The following is a 20,562-nucleotide window of genomic DNA, read 5'->3' as shown; positions in this document are numbered from 1 at the left end:
GCGCACGGGACGGCCCGGGACTGCGCACAGCCCGGGTCACTCGGATCCAAGTCAAGTCTGGAGAGAAAGAAAACTGATCCATTAACCTAAACTTTGTTTTACTTATTGGAACATTACTTGCCCCCCCCCCCCATTTGCTCATATTCTTTCATTTCAATTGATCTGTCTTTTAATGTATTTTTAGCCGACTGTTGTCTTTTCATATTATTATAATGTATTTTCTCAGTGATTACATTTTCCCAAGTTTTGGTTAAGAATTTTGAGTTGCTTTGATGTTGAAATGTGCAGCAAAAATAAAGAGGCCTTGCCCACAAGGTGAAAGCTTCACACCACCATCTTTAAGGTTAATGAGATAATTTGAGGAAAGGAAAAGTGTCTGTCTGTCTGTGTGTGTGTGTGTGTGTGTGTGTGTGTGTGTGTGTGTGTCCCTGGTGCAAGACTAATTTAAACTAGAAAGGGGCCACTACCAGTCAGAATTAGAAAAGGAAGTAGAACAAAAGACAACTTTTAATTAAGAAATTGTGTTAATGTGCATATTTGTGTACAGCTTCAGGCCACTACGAGGGAACCAAGGCCCAAATGAACAGCTTGCCCCCATTTAACCCCCACTGACTCTAGTTTGGTTAGACTTAAATTCACAATACATTTATTTCAGAGTATGAACCATATCCATAGACATTGTCACCTTCTGACATACAGAGCTGTACCAAGGCTTTTACTACATACCAGTTATTTTGAGTGTGGTCACACTTTTACTCAAAAAAAAAATAATAAGTTACACCTTTGGAATTCAAGTCATCTTTTACTCATTAACAATATAAAAATATAAAAAAAAATTGCAGCAGGAATGTCCACACTTTTTCATGCAATCACAATGTATCATGGAGGTGCGTGGTGCATTCACTACATAGGATTTGCTGAAATTGTGTCCAGTTAACAAAAACAAGATAAAACAATTGTGCGAGAGGCGGTGTACTGTACACCCTGGACAGGTCGTTGGTTATCAATATAGAAACAAACAACCACACATTGGCAATTAAGAGTCACCAATAAACTCAACAACACACAGAAAGGCCTCGACCAAACATTCTTGCTGCGAGGCAAGAGAACTAACCACTGAACCGACGTGCCATCCTAAAAGTCAAATACTGTGGTTTTTTTAAACACAACACACACAAAACATCTTTATACAGCAACAGGCACACGTGCGTCTATATACAGTGCGGGTACGCGTGGACATAGTTTTTAACTTGAAAGCTCAGTCCAGGTAAGGTGCTCGTACTCTCGGCTCCATATGCTCGTATTAAAGCCCTCCTGCACTTCTGCTTCAGGCTCTCCGGACGCTGCCGGCGATAGGGCACCGTCAGCTTACAGGACAAGCTGGTGTAATAGGTGAGCAGACCGAAGAGTGACTTGAATTTCCTTTGGCTGCCGTGCAGATTGAACAGCAGGTTGTTGAGCTGCACACGAACACTGGTCGGGCCCTCCTCGCTCTGGTAACTCAGAGTGAAGAAGACGTCCGGCTGGCCGCTGTCTCTGAAACGAGACACCACCGCACCGTCACCATGTGCACATTTACTGTAGTTTATTTTTTCTTCTGTATAATGCTTCTTAATGGAATCATTTTTAGATATATATGTATATGCTTTTCCGTTTTTTTAAATATGGGTTTGAGAAATAAGGGTTTTTCCAAGTCTTTCTAAAAATAGACTGGTGCCCATAGGAGAGTCATAATATATGAGTTTCTACAATAACCAAAATGTTCAAAAAAAAATAATAATAATTGACACCATGTTTATAGTACAGATATGATGATACATAATCGACTGCCTCTTAAATCAAGTCCATTTCTTTCCGTTGTGATGAAGTTATGTGGTTCACACTCCAATTATTAGTCATAATTTACATTTGGGCTGAGTAAAACTCCATCTCTCTCTCTTTCTCTTTCTCTCTCATCATAGAGACAGCTGTTTAGGGCTTGCAGCTCTCTCTCTCGTGCTCTTGTTCTTTCGTTGACCGTCCACTCGCTAGGAATTAGGGCAAAATGTTTCTTCTGCACAGAGGGAAGACTGTGGATTGTGTCCCTCCTCTCTAACACTGCAGTGCATTATGACGTCTTACTGGCCAATGCGACCAGTTTTCTTGAAGCTTGAGTGCAGGACTTAAACATGTGAAAATGAATGGCCATTACATTGAAGTCCTTATCCAACAAGTTCATGCTAAATAAACCTGTCAGTGCCAGGTTAATCTATCTGTTCTACGTCGACTGGCAAGGTTTGCTAGAGCTGAAGAGGGGAGCAACACAAGAAGCCTCCAAGAAAAGTTTCTGATGTTCCAAATAAAAAAAAGGAAACTTGGCGTCCAGAGGAGGGATTACAGTCGAAAAGACAAAGTGATCAACGGCAAGGACACACTTCACTGTCAGAAGGGGGGACTAAAGTCCAACATGGGTTTAAGTCAGCCGTGAATTATTTTTTTACCCTATTCTTTAAAATAAACAATATCCATAACGCAACATCTAGTGAACTGTAAAAATTTCAGCGTAATTAGCATTGGCTATTCAGGGTAAAAAGGGTTTGTCAAAACACCTGTGGAATGTAACTGTAAATTAATAATAATAATAATAATAATAATAATAATAATATTTAAAAAAAAACAAATAATATAATATGAAGTATTTTTCAAGCTTATTTAAACAATTAAGTCCAAGTTAGGAGGGAATCTCCTTTTGCATAGAACATACGGGCGAGAGAAAGCCATAAAAATTTGACTTAACAACACAATGGCAGTTGAAAATATAAAAATGAAAAGTGGTAGATTACCTGATGAGGAAGGTGCCCAGTGATGACTGTGAGAGTATGTCGTGTGCCTCCTCCATGGTCATCGGTCCCCAGTAGTAACCGCTGTGGCGGAGCTGCTGGTACGTGCCTTTCACCAGTTCATACTCGGCATGGCTGCTGAATGGACGGAGGTGTGTGGGCAAGCTGTCAGCGTCACCGTCAGTCACCAGCTACAGGAGAAAAAAAGGTTTTGGAAATAATCAGAGACCACGTGACAGACTGCACAGTGAATGCACCATGCGGAAAAACGGCAGGCTTTAGTGCGATCAGACGCAACACAGACGAATCGATTAGATGTTTGGTCCATAAAATGTCATAAAATGGTGAAAAATGTCGACCGCGTTTCCCAAACCCCCAGAAGATGTCTGTCCACCAGACAGACTTTTAGTTTGCTGTCATAGAGGAGCAAGGAAACTATTCACGGCTTGAACCGATAAATCGATCATCAAAATAGTTGCCGATTAATTTAGTAGTTGATTACTAATCGATTAATCAATTAACTGTTGCAGCTCTACATGAGGGCAACATCCATGGTTCTGCATAATGAGTACTTTAGTAGCTTGATTTTTATACTTTAGTACTTCTAATTAAACATTCTTGTGGTTTAGTTACTTTTACTCGAGTACTTTTACTCGAATACTTCACTGGATGTAAAATTCACGAAAATGAAATTCAGGTGCAAAAAAAAAGAAAAGAAAGGAAGATCATTCCACCACCTGACTCACATTGTTTTCACTGGGGATACTGGCCTGGTGCCTGGTTTCATGTTGTTCCTCAAACTTAAGTTTGCTCAAGTGCAGTAAATCCAGCTGTCTCTCAGTTGGCTCTTGGCCGTCCGGCGTAGCTCTCTCCGCGCTCTGTTCCGGGCCCGCAGGTACCTCGGCGTGACGACTCGGGCTCGGTGACTCCGCAGCGTCGTTTTGTTTTTCACTGTGTTGTACTGTTTTATCCAGGTTGTCTCTGACCATCCTACAAAGGCGAAGCCCTTGCGCCAGTTCCTCCACTTTTTGGCAACAGGTCCTCCATCGCCGACTCCTCCCAGGTTCGTCATCTGCTGCTCAGGCCGCTTCGAGACTCCATGTCGTTTAAGGAACAGCTTGAGGTTTTAATCAGAATCTAAGGCTGAATGTTCTCATCTGTTCAAAGGAAAATGAACACAGACAATCAACATCTCTTATTTGACTGAACTGTATTTCTTATCTCAAACCTACAATGGGGGAAGTATCTGTCCTGGCTGTTAAAAGCGCCACTATGTTAAACAGCTGGTTCGTCTGCTGTTTGACATCGTCAGTTAATCTGCCAATTGTTTCTCCTCAATCAATCGACTATAGAGCTGCAACAGTAAATCGATTACTAAATTAATCGCCAACTATTTTTTATGTCGTTTTTGTGGGGGGGGGGGGAGTAAAAATTCTCTGATTTCAGCTTGGTAATTGTGAATATTTTCTGGTTTCTTTGCTCCTCTGTGACAATAAACTAAATATCTTTGGTGTGTGGACAAAAAAACCCCCACGATGTTGGGATTTGGGAAACACAATCGTAATTTTTCACCATTTTATGACTTTTTATGGACCAAACAACTAATCGATTAATCGAGAAAATAATCGACAGATTAATCGATGATGAAAATAATCTTTAGTTGCAGCTAAACGACTATTCATTTATGATCTAGAAAAGATCCGAAAACTGTGGAAAAACTGCCCATTGTATTTTTTGGGCATTTTCACGTTCTCACAAAATCACTTACATGGAAAAAATGAATATCAAAGTAGTTGAATAAAGAGTTAAAGACTTAATTTTCTTGGGCTTGTTGTTGCAGTTCTTCAACGAGCCAAAAACTCACAATAAAGTGCCGTAAAGATTTGGCCGATAACTTGCTTGTGCATGTGTTTTTGTTTGAAACTGAGGTCATGTGACTGACAATAACACATAACTGGCATCATTTATCACTGAGAAAGATTACAGTGAACACTTTCACTTTCACAATCACGCAAGACCAATGAAAAATTATTTAATATGCAGATAAAATTCACAGAGGCAAAAAGAAGTATATTATCTATCTTATGTATGAGTAGTATAACTAAATAATCATGTTAAATGTCTGTTGTCTCACTTCCCTTTTTTCCCCTACACTTTTTACTTCATGTTGTGCAGGTTTAATATTGGATATGCAATTTTTTTTAACTTCAGATTATAGTGATTTACTGGTTGACACAACCATTTACAAAAAGACCGGCTGCTTTCTTTCACCTTATATTCTTTTCTTGATGTTTTGCTCCAGTGTGCCTTTAAATATCAGACTTGGTTGTAATTTTGAGCACCTATTAAAAAAAATACACGCTGCTTTGATGTATTAGTGTAACATTTCACTCTCCCGGTCTCAACCCAAACCACAAAAGACCGTGTCAAAAGGTTTTTCTTCTGCAGAGCCCAGTGTGTCGATACTGTGATATTGGATTTTCCTTTTGTTACTAATATTACATCATCAGCATATCCACACTGGATTAGACAGGAAACGATGCCTGATGACGTCTAGCTTACCATTTGACCATTTTCACATCCATACTGCTTGAACAATGTAGTGCTGTTGTGTGTGTGTGTGTGTATGGGCTATGATTCCTGTACAGCTGAAAGTAGATGTTAACGTCACTACTCACAGACTAATGTCAGCACTTAAACCTCTTAGTCCTTGTTTCATGTGAGTTCCAATATGCTGAAGTTCAGAAAAAAAAAACTAAAAACCTCACAAGAAATGTGTGGATGTCCAAACAATCGATCCGGCACTTCTACACACGCGCTCAGAAAAATTACACCAAAAATTAAACATTTATATACATTAAAGAAAAGAAAAGATCTGAACAAAAATCTCTGTGGATTAACCGGTCGCTGTAAGTAATATTGCTCTTCTGTAAAACACGTTATTCACATTATTATTATTATTCCACATTATGATATTTGCATTAGGGCTATGTAATGATATACAGGCGACTGATATGATGAGATGAGTTGGTCAGAATTTTACACACGTGTGTTGTGCGTAATTCCTCTATACTTTTCTCTTTTTACAGCACTTCGGTCAACAACAGGTGGATTTTTAAACCGTGACATAAGACTGAGATGACTCGAATTAGAAACTTACTTTGTTTTTTTTTAAATCTTCCTAAATTACTCCAACATAGATTAAGTTAAATCAGTGGAGATTTTTTTGAATATCAGTGAAGGAGTAAAGTTTAAACACTGGCCCCCTTTTGTAATAACCCCAGTTTAATATATATGAATCAAATCCTACTTACTTGTGACGTGTCGGGGCCCCGTTGCTTCTGTCCTGCAGAAAGTCTTGAGGAGAAGTGTTTCATGTTACTTTCGCTTTGTGCTCGTCACCGGGAGGCCGGGAGGGGCGGGGCGGGGCGGGAGGCCCCCCCCCCCGTCCCCCCCGGACCGCTGGGTCTTGTCGTCGGCTAATTGCGCGCCGGTTTGTTCGATCAAAAGAGGCGCGTGCGTGTTGTACACGCGCGTGCGAGTCGTGCGCGCGCGCGCGCCTCTTTATCGCACACGCGCACGACTTGCACAGATGTTCAGGTGCTTTACTTTCACTTTCCCTTCCCGTCCACGGATTCTGCTAAATCACGTGATCTGCCGGCAGCGCACGCGTGTTTGTGTGCGCGATACTCATCAGTGTGCTTCTGTCTTTGTGAGGACCAGTGTGACAATTAGGCCTTAAGTGCGGGTGTCACGCCTCCACAGGGCGACACTTACAAGGTTGCTTGTTTTTTTTCCTTCGGTTGTGTAAGTTTTCGGGCAAATGTGGTGTTGTCAGTCTGTTTATTATTATTATTCTTGGCGTTGGCCCTTTATCGACTCGGGAGAAATAGGAGGGCAGCGGTTGTGGCGGCGATTGTTGTCGCTGGTGGTTCTGGTGAAGTCGGGAGGAAGGGAGTGTCATTTTCGACGATGCACCAGGGGTTTCCTAAGGAAGAGTATTGGGAGGAAAAAGAAGATTGTTTTTAAATAATTAAGTTGAAATGCAATTTAGTCAATTGAGTTGAAATGTCGAGGATCAAGTCACCCTCTCTCATCCCTGGGGGGGGGGGGGGGTTACATTTCTCAAGTGGTGTAACTGTACACACACCGACCGTGTCGTGTCAACGACGTGAAGCTTGTTCTTTTATTCTCACCTTGACTCTACCAACACTAGCAGAATTCAAAACTCTTCCTCCTCCAGATAAGATTCACTTTATTCTCAACATTATAACTTTTTCTATCCTTGTTATTTTGACTTTATTCTCGAAAATCCAAATGGAGGAAGAAAAAAAAGTATTTTTCTTATCATTTTTTTCTTTTCTTAAGCCTGGCCCCTGACACTCATCCACAGTCTCCACCAGGCATAACAGAAAATGTATATTTCACAAAAGACAATGGATGTCAATAAACTCAGACCTGATGATCTTTGGTTTGGTAACCGTTTCTTCAGCAGACACACACACACAAACGCACACCATGATGCCATGGTAACCAGCATGACTTTGCATAATATCACTGAATAACGATCAGACAGTACTGAGCATTTGCACAGCCTTTATTAACAAAAGACAAGCTGTCAACTTTCTCACTCTCAGATGCAGTGTCCCATCGTTTCCTTCTGTGAATATAATCGTCACCGTGTAAGATCTGAACTCTCAGGCTGCGGAGCTGGAGGGTTTTTTTTGTTTTGTCTATGTATCAAGTAGGCAGCTGCCGTTACAGCCAAGACTCCATAAGAAGCCAAGACACACTGGAAGAGAACAGAGGGGGACACATTTCTGACTTGATATGTAAAAATGTTATAGAAGTTCAACATTTAACAGAGCCAGCATGCGTGTATGTGTACGTGTGGCATACATTTCGACGCCCCTGCAGAGTGTAGCTATTAAAGTATTTCCTCCAACCAGTCAGTTCCACAGAAGCCGGGGCCTCGATGCCAAACAGCTGTCTCTGAAACACACACATATATATATATACATATATTAATATAAATACACATAAAAGAGGAAGCACTGGCACAGTATTGTAATGTATAAATCACATTTTACTCCAGGTGAGGTCAATGTGCAAGAAAAATAAGAGAAAATAAAATACACATCCCACGTGAAGAAACAATTTACCACAAAACCAGACACCTTAATGAACCCTGCACCCAGCCCATATTACAAATGTGGCAGTTATGCGCGGAACTTTTTTCATCAAAATGAATGTGAAACCATCACATTCAATTACGGGAAAATGCATTCTTTGCATCAAACATTATGGGTCATCATCATCAGTTCTTCTTTTCTAGATGCTGCACTTACACATGAAAAACAAGCCACACGTTAATAGTATGTGACACAAAACCAAGCAATTTCTTGTGTCAGTGCAAGTTGAGCACAAAACAGAAGTTGCATGTTGAAACATGCAGTCGGTTGACTGGCATGACGAGGCAGCACTGGAGCGACAGTGTGGTTTATTTATTACTCCAGCCAATCATCCGGATTCTCTGGCAGCAGAAAGCTCCGTTGCTCCTTGAGCTATACACAGTATTTCTGTGTGATAAAAGCTTAACGCTGTAATTCCCTTTGGTTAAAGTTTTTTTCTTTTGCATAGGCTAAGACTATTGACAAAATATATGAATTAACCAACAGCCACAGAAATCCATCAAAGCTTGCCCCCCCGAATGCTGAAAGGACATTTGACTTTTTTATTACACTGACAGCAATACAATCTTCGAAGTCTCTAAAATACCAAGTTTATTCAAAACTTGCTGTATTACTGATTGTTTTAAAACTGAGGTCAAATGTGAAGCTGTAAGCAAAAATGTATAATTATATTGATAATAATAATAAAAAGCTTTATTTGTATGGCACTTTTCTCAACAATCCTTAAGAGGGGAGGGTATTGTTAATCATCTGTTTGCTTCACAAAGGGATGAGAAAACAATAGCATTGAATAATATAGATTTAAATTTGCACAGCGATTAAAAAAATAACTCCTCTTTAAAAGAACGTTTTAAGAAGGGATTTGAAAGCAGTAACAGATGTAGCAAGTCTAATCTAATTTAATGGTGAATCTTCAGAGTTTGGGTGGGCCGTACTGCAATAGTAGGATACCCTTAAGCCACCAGTCAGGCTTGGGGAACTACCAAGCCATGTATACATAGGGGGCTTGATTGTGTAAAGCCCTAAAAACGTCATCAATAAAATCTTCAAATCAATGCAAAAACAGAGCAGCAAGCCAAAGCAGCAAGGCCAGCATTGGTGGTATGTGGTCCTGTTTTCTTGACCCACTACTAATCCTAGCAAACGTTTTGATTCATTCTTAGTGTTCTTTATCATAGGTCAGGTGGTTTACCCGTGTACAATAGTCAAAACAACATGTAAATCATCATCATGTCAATCTTGTCTGTTTTAAAACTGAAAAATAAAGTTTGAAAAAACACTTTCAGTAAAACATACATCTCACTCAGGAGTTAACATGAAGCCATATGCCATACAGATGGGTAACAACTTAAAAAAGACTTCAGCAGCAATTCTATTCAGTCATAATCAGAAGACGTATGACCCCTTGTGTTCAGTCTGAAAGTATTATTTTTCTCATTGCATTTCCTTTAATTTTGTCACCATCTGTATGACATTGTTGTGTTTACAGCTTGTTTCTGCTGCCCCTAATGGACAAAATAAATACATAAAAAAACTGTTGTTACAGGATCTCATATTTATATTTTGGTAAACAACAAATACCTTTGATGACTTTAAATGAATATGAAATGATATAAAAACAAACATTAAATTAATAAGTTAAAAAAATATTCCTAGCACACCTTATGTTGTGTTATCTTTACTCAATCTGCTGCTGGGTAGTTAACTCTATTCAAGGAATATTGTGGTAGCATTTTATCAGTTTGACCTTATATTTTGTTTGCAAATTATCAAAAAAGACAGCTGTCACATAAATGTAGTCAGGTACAAAGCAGGTTACAATATTTATGTGAATTTAGGATACACAAAGTGTCAATAACTCAAAGTACATGAAAAACTGTACTTAAATAAAAGTACACTTTTTACCCCCTATTACTGCTTACAATGCATTTTGTTTTTGCCAACAGTAAAAAACATAAAAACTGTGTATGATACCATATTTACTAGATATAAAACAGGGAAATGCAAATGTTTGTATTGTTCGCTAGAATTGCGTAGAAGCAATCTCATAAGCTATTAAATCGGATTTGATCCATTGTATTTATCGACTCATCTTTTATTTTATTTCAATCACCTCATCCCTGCAGACTGGACATGCAGCAGAAGCTAACTGGTGCTCTTACCTTCACCTCTGTGATCAGATGGCCGAAGCTGGTGAGGGGGATCCGCGTTTTGACGGGCGACGTCGGCATTTTCTGGAGACATTTTGAATGAAAATGTTACGTTACATCGTTTTCATCGTGACACACGGTCACTACTCGGTTCTCACGCTTCGTTTAAATGGACATTACGAAGGTGCACAAACTGTTGCTTACTGCTGGATGATGGAAGGACGCCGGGACACTTACACAATACAGGCGTTTACATTGGGCTCAGATGGGAACTACGTCATGGCCAATCATGTGGCGTCTTCTTCTTCTTCTTCTTCTTCTTCTTCTTCTTCTTCTTCTTCTTCTTCTCTGGTTTATGGCGGATCGCAAACCAACGTTTTAAGGTGCATACCGCCACCTACTGTACCGGAGTGTGTAACCCCGACTTCATAAACTTACGTTACCTAAGTTACATTCTTAGATCAAAATACTACTAGTACTACTAATAATAATACTAATAATACTGAAACAACGACAATCAAACAAAAAAAATATATAAGAAAATTATAAAAAATTTAACATATACAATGAGTAAACTCAAAAGCGCCCTACAGCATTCCCCAGTCGTCTTTTTGTTTAAATCCACAAGATGGCGCAAGATTAAAATTTATGAAAGGACATGTCAACCTTTTTTTAAAGCCTGTTTTATGAAAAGAGTAGATTTATAATATTTGTTGTTTTAACCTCGTGTCCAATGGATTATGTTATTTTTCCCATTAGTTAACGAGTTTCACCAGATTATAATCCTGTAAAACTCTCTTGTAGGAGAATGATGGTGGTATATTTCTGATTGTGTTCTCTCAGCTTTGTCTGTTTTACATTTTTTAGCGAGTTGATTATTATTTACCACTCACAGCTTAAATATATTATTTGTTCCTTTGTTGTTAATATTAGTATTGAAATCAATAAATCAAAAAGATCCTTGACATTTTGATGTCTTTCCCTGTAGATAAAATATAACACAACAAAAACAAATCATTTGAAACTCATGTGAGACCAAAAAATAAGATGACATGGACTGAGTTCTTTGATGCTTTAGCAGAGTTTAGCTGTTTTTTGTGTTTTATTTTATTTTGTCCATCATGAATTGATTAATTTACTGCTTTATTCAATTATGTGGAATGACAATCTGAATAACCAAAATTGCAGTCCACCAAAGATGGTATATTTGATTTTCATTTAAATACAGGGAAATCAATAAGTAAACTTAGCCTAAGCTTTAGCTAAGGCTACCTGAACTTAGCTTTCACTCTTATTTCAGCTGTTTAGTTGTCTGTGAGTCTGTTTTGTAGTTACAGCAGATTAAAAAAAACAGATGTCAGAAAGTCAGGTACAGGTTAAAACTCAGTTTTGGCAAAATATGTTACAGGATTTCCCCTTTCTAGGCAGTGCAGGCTATTGTGGTCAGCATGAAAGTAACTGAGGGGAAAGACCCTCATTTAGATCTTAACCAGATAATCACAAAGATTCAGCTTTGTTCCATGATTCACATCTCGCAGGAAACTTCCAAAAGCACACCTGGTTATTCATGCAGTTGTCCAATCAGGTGACAGCAGTGCATATATATATATATATATATATATATATATATATATATATATATATATATACAGTGTATAGTCATCCAGAGATGTTTGCATCAAAAAATGTTATCTCAGTGGACATGGGCATGATTGCTGGTGCCAGACGTTGTCTCATGGCTATGCACCATGTCACATAGCAAACTGGTTTCATGATTTCATTGTAATCACACCCATCCTCTATAGAATGTAGTGGTTTGTGCACAGGCTTGAAAACTGGCAAAGTTCCAAGCTTCCAAAGAAAAAGTACTGTGACTGAATTTGGGATTAATCTTGACTTGACATGCACTGAGTTCCCACAGCAGATCTAACAGTGTACTCCCTGTAAATGAAATCCAAGGACAGTGTTGACAGATCTCACAAGAGGAACCCCCCCCCCCCCCCCCCTCTGAGCTGGTGGAGAGTCTGAAGGTTGATCCTGTCTCAACTAAATGTTATTCCTCTTTCTCTTTGATTTCCAGACCTAGAGGGTTTCTTGTGCTTTGTCCAGTAGCTTCAGACTGGTCCTATTCTCCCAGGTTTCTGATTGGTTAAGACTTGTGTAGTCTGGACCATGGAAGTCTTTTCTCAGGGGCCTGAGAGCAGCTGTCCACCAAGAGTCTGTGGATTCTCTAGTCCTCCAGTCCTCTCTGGAAATCTTCAGCCAGTGCCTCCCTGGACAACTCAACCGCAGAGGAGGTCAGCTCCAATTTGGAAGATTTTTCGCCAATCTTTTTCTTGCTTTGGATCGACTTTTCTGCCGACCGTACCCTTCCATGTTGTAGCTTTCGAAAGGCTGACGTGTCAGCAGATTTCTTGGCTCTGTTGGCAGACATGGAGGGGCTGCAGGTTCGTGATCCCCCCTGTCAAGTTTTGACGCTGTGGTAGAATGTCCCGTCTCAGTGATCACCTCCTCTCTGTCTGTAAGATATTTGTCCACTTCCACTAGGTTTTATCTAGATACATAAAGCGTTGACGTACATTTCTAATCTCTTTGTTGAGCATGAAGAGGAATCCCCTCCGAGCTGTCTATGATAGGATTTGACCTCCACGCGGCACTGCCTTCCTTGCTGAAGGAACACCATGAAGCGGAGCAGATGTCATGCTCTCCTCAGACACAGCAGGAGACGGGCTGCGGCAGGCGTCATCTTCTTCCTCTGGGATGTCCCCTCGGCGCCCGGTGCACACTGGCCTCGGGGCAGAAAATGTCTGTCACTGCACCCTCTCTTGGGTCAGATGACCGGCTGAGGACTTGTTTTTGTTGCAGCTCTTTCTTTCGCTTCCCAGCTCCGGATTGACAGAGTCAGCTCGCTCAGAGCCGCCTGTTCGAGGACGCCTGAGATGTGCACGTCAGTCAGTTCGTGGTTCTGGAAGTTGTACTTGGTGGGGAAACGTGAAGAGAAGTTCAGATCATTTTCTCACATGGTGGTTCAGTTACCAGAGAGATTAAGCCCTGCCGTAGCTGTATCACGTTCATAACACTGACATACAACATATTACTGTGCAACGACTGTACGACAACCATTGTTGCCTGATGCCTTTTCTGCCTTCACAGCGGCAGGGTTTTTTTTGTCAGACATTTCGTTTCTGACTCTTGTTTTGTGCAGTAAAATTATTTTCCGATCAATTTTGCTTAAAGACTTTCATTGTTGTCAGTTTGTTCAGTTTGGCACACGTTTTAATGCTACACGATTCTCGCTCCCCCCTTTTACACCAGTCTGTGTACCCTCCATCTAATAAGGCTGAAGATGCCCCCCAAAAATGTTGTGATTGGCAGTGTACAGGAGATTGACACCATGGTCAGAACCCACTTAATGAGGCCAAAGGCCTTGTTTTGGGTTTTGTTCTGGCGCCTAAAGTCCCTTGAAACACTCGTGCATTCAGGAATCACCACCTTTTAGAGTTGGAGAGAGCGTACCTGCTCTTTAGAAGTCTCGTCTTCCGTAAAGAACTGTATGCTGTCACCGAGGCTGAGCTAGCGGCCGGACGGTCATCAAACGCCTCCAAACTGTCTGCTTGTTAAACTGCGGTGCCTTGTTTTCTTTTGACCAATGGTGCATTCCGACCAAACACAAAAGCGATTCGTGATTTTCGCGATGTGTTTTTTTGTATTTTAGTAGAAGTCATTTAAGGTCACTTTCCTTATACACCCTATTCCTCATTCCTGTATGAGAGATTGGGGATGAAATTTAAGGTGCTTTGTGAACCCTAACCCTAACAAGCCCTAACCCTAACACCCCCCCCCCCCAAACCAGTAAACCTAGGGGAAACACTGAGCATCTATCCACATCTTTATGCATTGACTTGTAATGTAATCTAATGGCGCCAAAATGGCCTTTTGGTCTGAACGCACCATATCATGTGATGATATCAGGCACCTTTACAGAGCTGACGTACAGTAATGACATTAAAGACCAATGTTAACACATTGCTTTTTCCTGCTGAGTGTGTGTGTGTGTGTGTGTGTGTGTGTCACTCTATACTGGAGGTATGCAGTACATGTGGTCTGACTTGTGTGTCTGCGTAAAGGAATGCCTCATAGGTGTAAACAAATAAACACCTTCATGCGCTCACAGAGGTAGTTTAGAAAGAGAGAGAGAGAGAGAGAGGGACAGAGAGAGAGAGAGGGACAGAGAGAGAGAGAGAGGGACAGAGAGATAGAGGGAGAGAGAGAGAGAGAGAGACAGAGAGAGAGAGAGAGAGGGACAGAGAGAGAGAGAGAGGGAGAGAGAGAGAGACAGAGACAGAGAGAGAGAGAGGGAGAGAGGGACAGAGAGAGAGAGAGACAGAGAGAGAGAGAGGGACAGAGAGAGAGAGGGAGGGACAGAGAGAGAGAGAGAGACAGAGAGAGAGAGACAGAGAGAGAGAGGGAGGGACAGAGAGAGAGGGAGAGAGAGAGAGAAAGAGAGAGAGAGAGAGAGACAGAGAGAGAGAGAGAGAGAGAGAGAGAGGGAGGGACAGAGAGAGAGAGAGAGAGGGACAGAGAGAGAGAGAGAGAGAGAGACAGAGAGAGAGAGAGAGAGAGAGGGAGGGACAGAGAGAGAGAGAGAGACAGAGAGAGAGAGAGAGAGGGACAGAGAGAGAGAGAGAGAGAGAGGGAGGGACAGAGAGAGAGAGAGAGAGAGAGAGAGGGAGAGAGACAGAGAGAGAGAGAGGGACAGAGAGAGAGAGAGAGAGAGAGAGAGAGAGAGGGAGAGAGAGAGAGGGGGGGACAGAGAGAGAGAGAGAGATGTGAAAGCAGCAACACATCGGTGAGAACAGGACGTGGCCCGGGGACCCGCCGGAAGCAGCAGCAGCAGCTGGACGCGGCCCCTAAAATAACACCGGCAGCTCGAGCGACACCGAGGCGGCCAGAGGGGCGGAGAGGAGGAGGAGGAGGAGGAGGAGGAGGCGCCACCTGCACCGCGACTCGCTTCTCTCCCTCCCTCTCCTCGGCTGTCATCACCCCTCGCTCCTCTCGGACCGCCGCCGCCGCTCCCTCGTCTAAGATGGCTGACCCCGGCAGCGACGGAGAGGCGCCGGAGAGCGCGCGCGGCTTCGCCCGCCAGGGCGCCCTCCGCCAGAAGAACGTGCACGAGGTGAAGAACCACAAGTTCATCGCGCGCTTCTTCAAGCAGCCCACCTTCTGCAGCCACTGCACGGACTTCATCTGGTGAGTGTGTGAGTGTGAGAGAGAGAGTGTGTGTGTGTGTGTGTGTGTGTGTGTGAGAGTGTGTGTGTGGGGGGACACACACACGACACAGGTGATTCACTTGCTGCTGCTGCGGCGGCTCTCGTCGGCCTCTGTCCACTGACAGTGCTCAGACACCGCAGTCCTTCGTTCACTGTTATTGTCAAAAACCTCCGCGATGCGCCACCCCCCCCCCCCCCCCGCATCCCTCCCCCTCCTCTCCTCTCCTCTCCAGATCCCCACAATGCGACAGCACCACGGGGCCTGTCGTGGGGGGGGGGGGGGGGGGTTGAGCAGTGGCTGCTGCTGCTGCTCGGCGTTGCTGCATCGACCCGACAACCATCTCTGGAGGTCTGGTGGTGGAGGAATGCAGCTGGACGGACACACACACACACACACACACACACACACACAGGGCCCCACTGCTGCTTGCTGCAGCTGTGTGGGTTGATCCATGTGTCCATGTGTCCATGTGTGATTGGATGTCTGTGTTTGAGCTGAAACGATTAGTTGTGATTAAATCGATTAGGGCATTGTCCAGAACAAATAAATAAATACATAATGGGCAACTATGTGATTGCCGATTGGGCATTGCAATCGCTTCTCAAGCAGGAACAATGAAGGCCAAATATTTGCAGAGTACAGCCTCTTCCAGAGAGATCTGCTAATTTCCGTTGTGTCACACTCAAGAGGATATTTTGGGGTTTTCAGTTAAACCCCCCCCCCCCCCCCCCCCCCCCCAAAAGTGTCATAACCCATAAATCATAGAACTAACGTTATTGCACGTGCATGAGTTTACTGCCATCACGCCAGAAACGTCACTCTCCTGTCTTCTGTCCACAGGGGCTTCGGGAAACAGGGATTCCAGTGCCAAGGTAAGATCAGTTGCTTATTCACAAAATCCGGCGGCTGCATATGGCTGTGGGTGTGTGCACGGATGTTTCCTGCCTGGAGGAGTGTGTGTGTGTGTGTGTGTGTGTGTGTCTGTATGTATGTGTGAGTGTGTGTGTGTGTTTGTGTGTGTGTGTGTGTGTGTGGTTTGTTGTATTCAGCACCGCAGGTCTGCACACTGTCAAGAGCGACCTGTTGGCCCGTTGGTTGACGGCGTGTTGTTGTTTGTTGGCAGGCAGGTGTCGAACTCAAAGCAGATGCTTGCCAACAGTGATAAATGAGAGCGAGAACACTCGAACGGGCTCCGGCAGAAGAGACACAGTGTGAGATGTAAGAGTAGAAGAGTCGGCGGGGAGGTGAAAGCTGAGATGTCTGGTTTTGGCCAAGTAGAGACGGGAGGAAGGCAGACCAGGAAGTTTGATTTCTCGAGCTTACACAGAGCCTGACATCTGATTGCGTTTGTAAAATGGTGAGTGTGTGTGTGTGTGTGTGTGTGTGTGTGGGTGGGTGGGTGGCGATGTGTGCTTGTCGGTGGGCGGCCGGTTGTGGTTGATGGGGAGTGGGTGGTTGGGTGTCTAGACACGGACCAACGCACAGAACGGTTTCATAAACAGGCCCTTGCAGCGACATAGGGACGCCCCTCAATCACACGCATGCGACTGTACTGCAGCAAATCTTGTAGCTGTGCGCGTAGTATCACTTCCTCATCCATGTCCGACACCCACCTAAACTCAACTGGTGTGTGACCAGCCATGTGAGGTCAGGCAAGAAAAAATGGCTTTAAGTTTTCCACATTATACGCTCTTTCGCAAGACTTCATTGATTGGGATGAGTTGTGCAAAGTCTGTGCGTGAGGTTGTGTTAATTTTATTTGCAGGAACAAGTCCCCCCTCATCTCTGCAGGCCACAGGCGTGTTGGCAGCTCTCGGGGGGTAATACAGGAAATGCACTGGAGGTAGAGAGAGTGACAAAGACCTTTAATGTGCACAGTCACCTGAACTGACTGAGAGTTGGTGAATTACTCCGAGGTTGGTGACACATAGTGCACACGCAAGCACAGAGCAATCTGAGCGGGGCACAGGTAGAGCTGCCGTCAGATCGGGTTTCGTGGTTAGTTTTCAAGTGATAACTGATAACGCTTCGATTTAATGACTGCCTCAAGTGTAAAGGTTGTTTGTGATGATGTCTGTCAGTGATCAAAGATAACATCGGAGGTATAAAAAGGAGTCAAACAATCAATCAATCAATCGGATGAAGCAGTACGCAATGATATAGTCATTTGCAGGTTGAACTGAAGGCATCCGTGTTAACGCTGGGCTACATTTTACAAAAGAACTGTGACTCAAGGTTCACTTACTGGCCTCCCCCCCCAGAGCTTTCAACAACAGCTCATGGATTGATTTTACCTAGCTGTCATGGTGCTTAAAATTGGAAAATTATTTTGTTGAATTAAGTTCAATTTAATAGCGATTAATCAATTTCTTGAATCACAGAAAAAGAAAACGCGTGTTTCTCAAAAACGTTATGGTTTTGTGACTGTTGGTCTAAGAAAGAAGACATCATGACATTGATGAGCTCTATAATATAGTGATGGGAATGTTTTGTAAAATCTTATAGACAAAGCAATTAATTGATGACAAAAATAATCGTTACCTGAAGCTCAACCTAACCCAATCAGTTCTTCTTAATATTTTTTGCTTAATTTCGAGTTTGTTTTAAACCTCTAAATTCCACGTAACCATTTAATTTTGATGACTATATCTCAAAGTGTAGTAACGACCTAATTCAAGTCCGTCAACATGAACTAATAATTGCGGATTTCAGCTTCTCAAAGGCTGAGACCTCCTCATGTGTTGCCCTTTCTCAAGAGAAGTGTTGCAGATTATTCGATTGGAAGTTAAATCTACAGAATCGGAAAATAATTCTCACATAATAATTCTCAAAATCTTCACTTGTGAATTCCGAGTCAAAAGAAATCCAGGTATCAACTTTGAAAAGTTAGTAGTTGATGTTTTCTCTTGGACGAGAACATGAATTAATCCAACTCGGGCAAATTGTTTGTGCTTTGTAAACAAGAAATAGTTTTGTTTTTTATAAAAAGGGTAAAAGGTTGCCTGTGATGTTTAGTATTCACACTGAAGCTGTAAACAGGAATTATGTAATTTCCAAATATGGAAAATTATACCAATATACCAATCTTCGCAGTAAATATTTATCTGTGGATGTGATGTGCAGGTTGAAGCAAAGCTCTGGGTGTGGTCAATAGCAGTTTGAGTCCTATTCATTCTAAAGTATGTCAATACGGAATTTTTCCCACTTAATTTGACCTAACTGGAGTTGTACAGCAACATGTATAGGCAAGTTGAGGATATGTAATACACCTTTCCCTCTCAAGGCAAATCAGATTGTGCTTTAGACACAAAATGTCTTCAGAAAAAAACAAAACACACGAGGCAATGTAAGGACAACATTTTAAGTGGGATTTAAATGAATCAAATGAAATGGAAGATAAGTAGAATGAAGGAGGTAAAACAGAAGAATACAAATGCAGTAGTGATGCAGGGCAAGATGTAAATAAATAGACCCAAAGTCTGTTGTTGAGTAAAAATGTTTTTTTCTTGACAACATGTGTGATGCACAGAAATATACAAAATATTTAAGTTGTAGAAATCCTGTGAAATTGAGAAACCATGTTAAAGTAGTATAAAGAGCTGTTTGTCTTTCCTCTGCTACACGGTGCACAGTATACAGGAAATATTATGTTCAAGTGGATCTGATGTTATGATGACGGTTTTCTGTGTTTTGCCTGGAAAGACCAGAAGATGTTTTACTGTATTCATTTAGATTTTTTTTCACATGCGTGTTTTGAACCGGCCAAATGTTTGACATGACGCGTGGATAAAACAAACTGACTATTAACTGCGGTTTTTAGTCGCACAGAGATATTTATAACACAAACATTTCACTGCCATTTAATGTTTGTTTTTTTTTTAATCAAAATTGCATCAATTGCATTGCAGCTGCAAAGTCAAGTATCAGTGTTCAGGTTGATTTACACGTGTTGTTGCAGAAGGCAATGATTTGGTGACCTGCAGGCCTTAAGATGCTGAAGTCAGATTTTTATGTTTCAACAGTATAAGATGAGAACATTCATCCTGTCAGACCTGCCTGAAATATAATCATCTCAATATGTGGACACAGTGGTTATAGTGAACCTGGATGTTTTTTGAACCCAAGAAAGCAGTGAAAACCAGATTGTGGTTCTTTTGAAATGTGCGGTTAGTGGAATTTAAATTTCCTATATTGTACCTTACATGAGAGAAATGTGTAATTATTAATGCATGAACAGTGGTGACGTAAAGAGAAGAAGAGGAACAAGAAGGGTGTAGATGCAGTTCAGTTTGGGTGAATGGGAGGGGTGTGGGTGTGTGTGTGTGTGTGTGTGTGTGTGTGTGTGTGTGTGTGTGTGTGTGTGTGTGTGTGTGTGTGTGTGTGTGTGTGTGTGTGTGTGTGTGTGTGTGTGTGTGTGTGTGTGTGTGTGTGTGTGTGTGTGTGTGTGTGTGTGAGAGAGACAGAGCTGTCTTCTGTGGGTGTGTTTGAATACCTGTTCTGCTGGTGAAGATTTTACTTGATTCTTTCCTGCCTTCATCTTTACTTTCATTGGTGTTCACTTGTATGTGTGTGTGGTGTAACAGTAAAAAAGAGGAAGTGGATGTAATGTTGTTTCCTGCATAAGAGAGATCTAAGACGGTTACAGGCCAGTCATGAATATAGTCAGTTAGCACATCGCCTGAGCTGTGGGTAGGTTTTTGAAAGGTTTTCCAATTTAGAAATGCAGAACCCACTTTTTCGGTTCAGAATCCAGTTTAATGCCAAGTAGGTTTTCACATACAAGGAGTTTGCTTTGTTGTTTTTGTGCATAACAATCAATATATAGATGGTTTAAAGAGAGGAGAAAGATGAAGCAAGTTAAAGATCAAGTACTGCGAGTATAATAAGAAGGATAAGACAAGAACTTGAAAAAATAGAACCAGCGGCGCGTTGAGTTAAGTGCTAAGGTAAGCATGCAGACATGCTCACAGATTTAAGCAGGTGTTAAGTTTTGCGCTAAACACAAAGTGAGCTGAGGCTGAAGGGATGTCATTAGTTTTTCTTGTAATTGGTCATAAACCAAAGAACTGGACATATAATAATTTTGACTTGATAATGGTCCTGGAAGAAAAGTCTAGATATCACTGAAGT

The 20,562-nt window shown here is 41.9% G+C and overlaps 3 protein-coding genes across 6 annotated transcripts in view; 1 reads left to right on the top strand and 2 right to left on the bottom strand.

Moving 5' to 3' along the window:
- Window positions 1-629: 629 nt before the first annotated feature.
- LOC118312922 (suppressor of cytokine signaling 1) lies at window positions 630-6,284 on the bottom strand. The gene is made up of 4 exons (XM_035638003.2): window positions 6,134-6,284; window positions 3,566-3,976; window positions 2,823-3,010; window positions 630-1,536 (listed from the first exon to the last, which is right to left on the bottom strand). Exons 2-4 carry the CDS (start codon window positions 3,806-3,808, stop codon window positions 1,212-1,214), a joined length of 756 nt encoding a protein of 251 aa, XP_035493896.1. The 5' UTR covers window positions 3,809-3,976; window positions 6,134-6,284; the 3' UTR covers window positions 630-1,211.
- A 1,114-nt stretch (window positions 6,285-7,398) lies between these two features.
- LOC118312923 (ATP synthase membrane subunit K, mitochondrial) lies at window positions 7,399-10,481 on the bottom strand. Of its 2 annotated transcripts, none has more exons than XM_035638004.2 (4): window positions 10,366-10,481; window positions 10,174-10,245; window positions 7,719-7,811; window positions 7,399-7,611 (listed from the first exon to the last, which is right to left on the bottom strand). In XM_035638004.2, exons 2-4 carry the CDS (start codon window positions 10,240-10,242, stop codon window positions 7,495-7,497), a joined length of 279 nt encoding a protein of 92 aa, XP_035493897.1. In that variant the 5' UTR covers window positions 10,243-10,245; window positions 10,366-10,481; the 3' UTR covers window positions 7,399-7,494. The 2 variants fall into 2 exon arrangements, with proteins under 2 accessions (XP_035493897.1, XP_035493898.1); XM_035638005.1 differs by having other exon boundaries at window positions 10,399-10,476.
- A 4,489-nt stretch (window positions 10,482-14,970) lies between these two features.
- The window catches only part of LOC118312926 (protein kinase C beta type), a 25,883-nt gene continuing 20,291 nt past the window's right edge, over window positions 14,971-20,562 (top strand). The window contains exons 1-2 of one of the 3 annotated variants that reach the window (XM_035638010.2): window positions 14,971-15,411; window positions 16,273-16,304. In XM_035638010.2, the coding sequence (XP_035493903.1) occupies window positions 15,248-15,411; window positions 16,273-16,304 (196 nt within the window). In that variant the 5' untranslated portion in view covers window positions 14,971-15,247. Of the gene's footprint in view, window positions 15,412-16,272; window positions 16,305-16,576; window positions 16,790-20,562 lie in introns of those variants that run through there. The other 2 variants (XM_035638009.2, XM_035638011.2) reach the window with 2 other exon arrangements.

This window comes from Scophthalmus maximus, chromosome 8, assembly GCF_022379125.1.
Source record: "Scophthalmus maximus strain ysfricsl-2021 chromosome 8, ASM2237912v1, whole genome shotgun sequence".
NCBI lineage: Eukaryota > Metazoa > Chordata > Actinopteri > Pleuronectiformes > Scophthalmidae > Scophthalmus > Scophthalmus maximus.
This window is presented reverse-complemented; position numbering and strand designations above follow the sequence as displayed.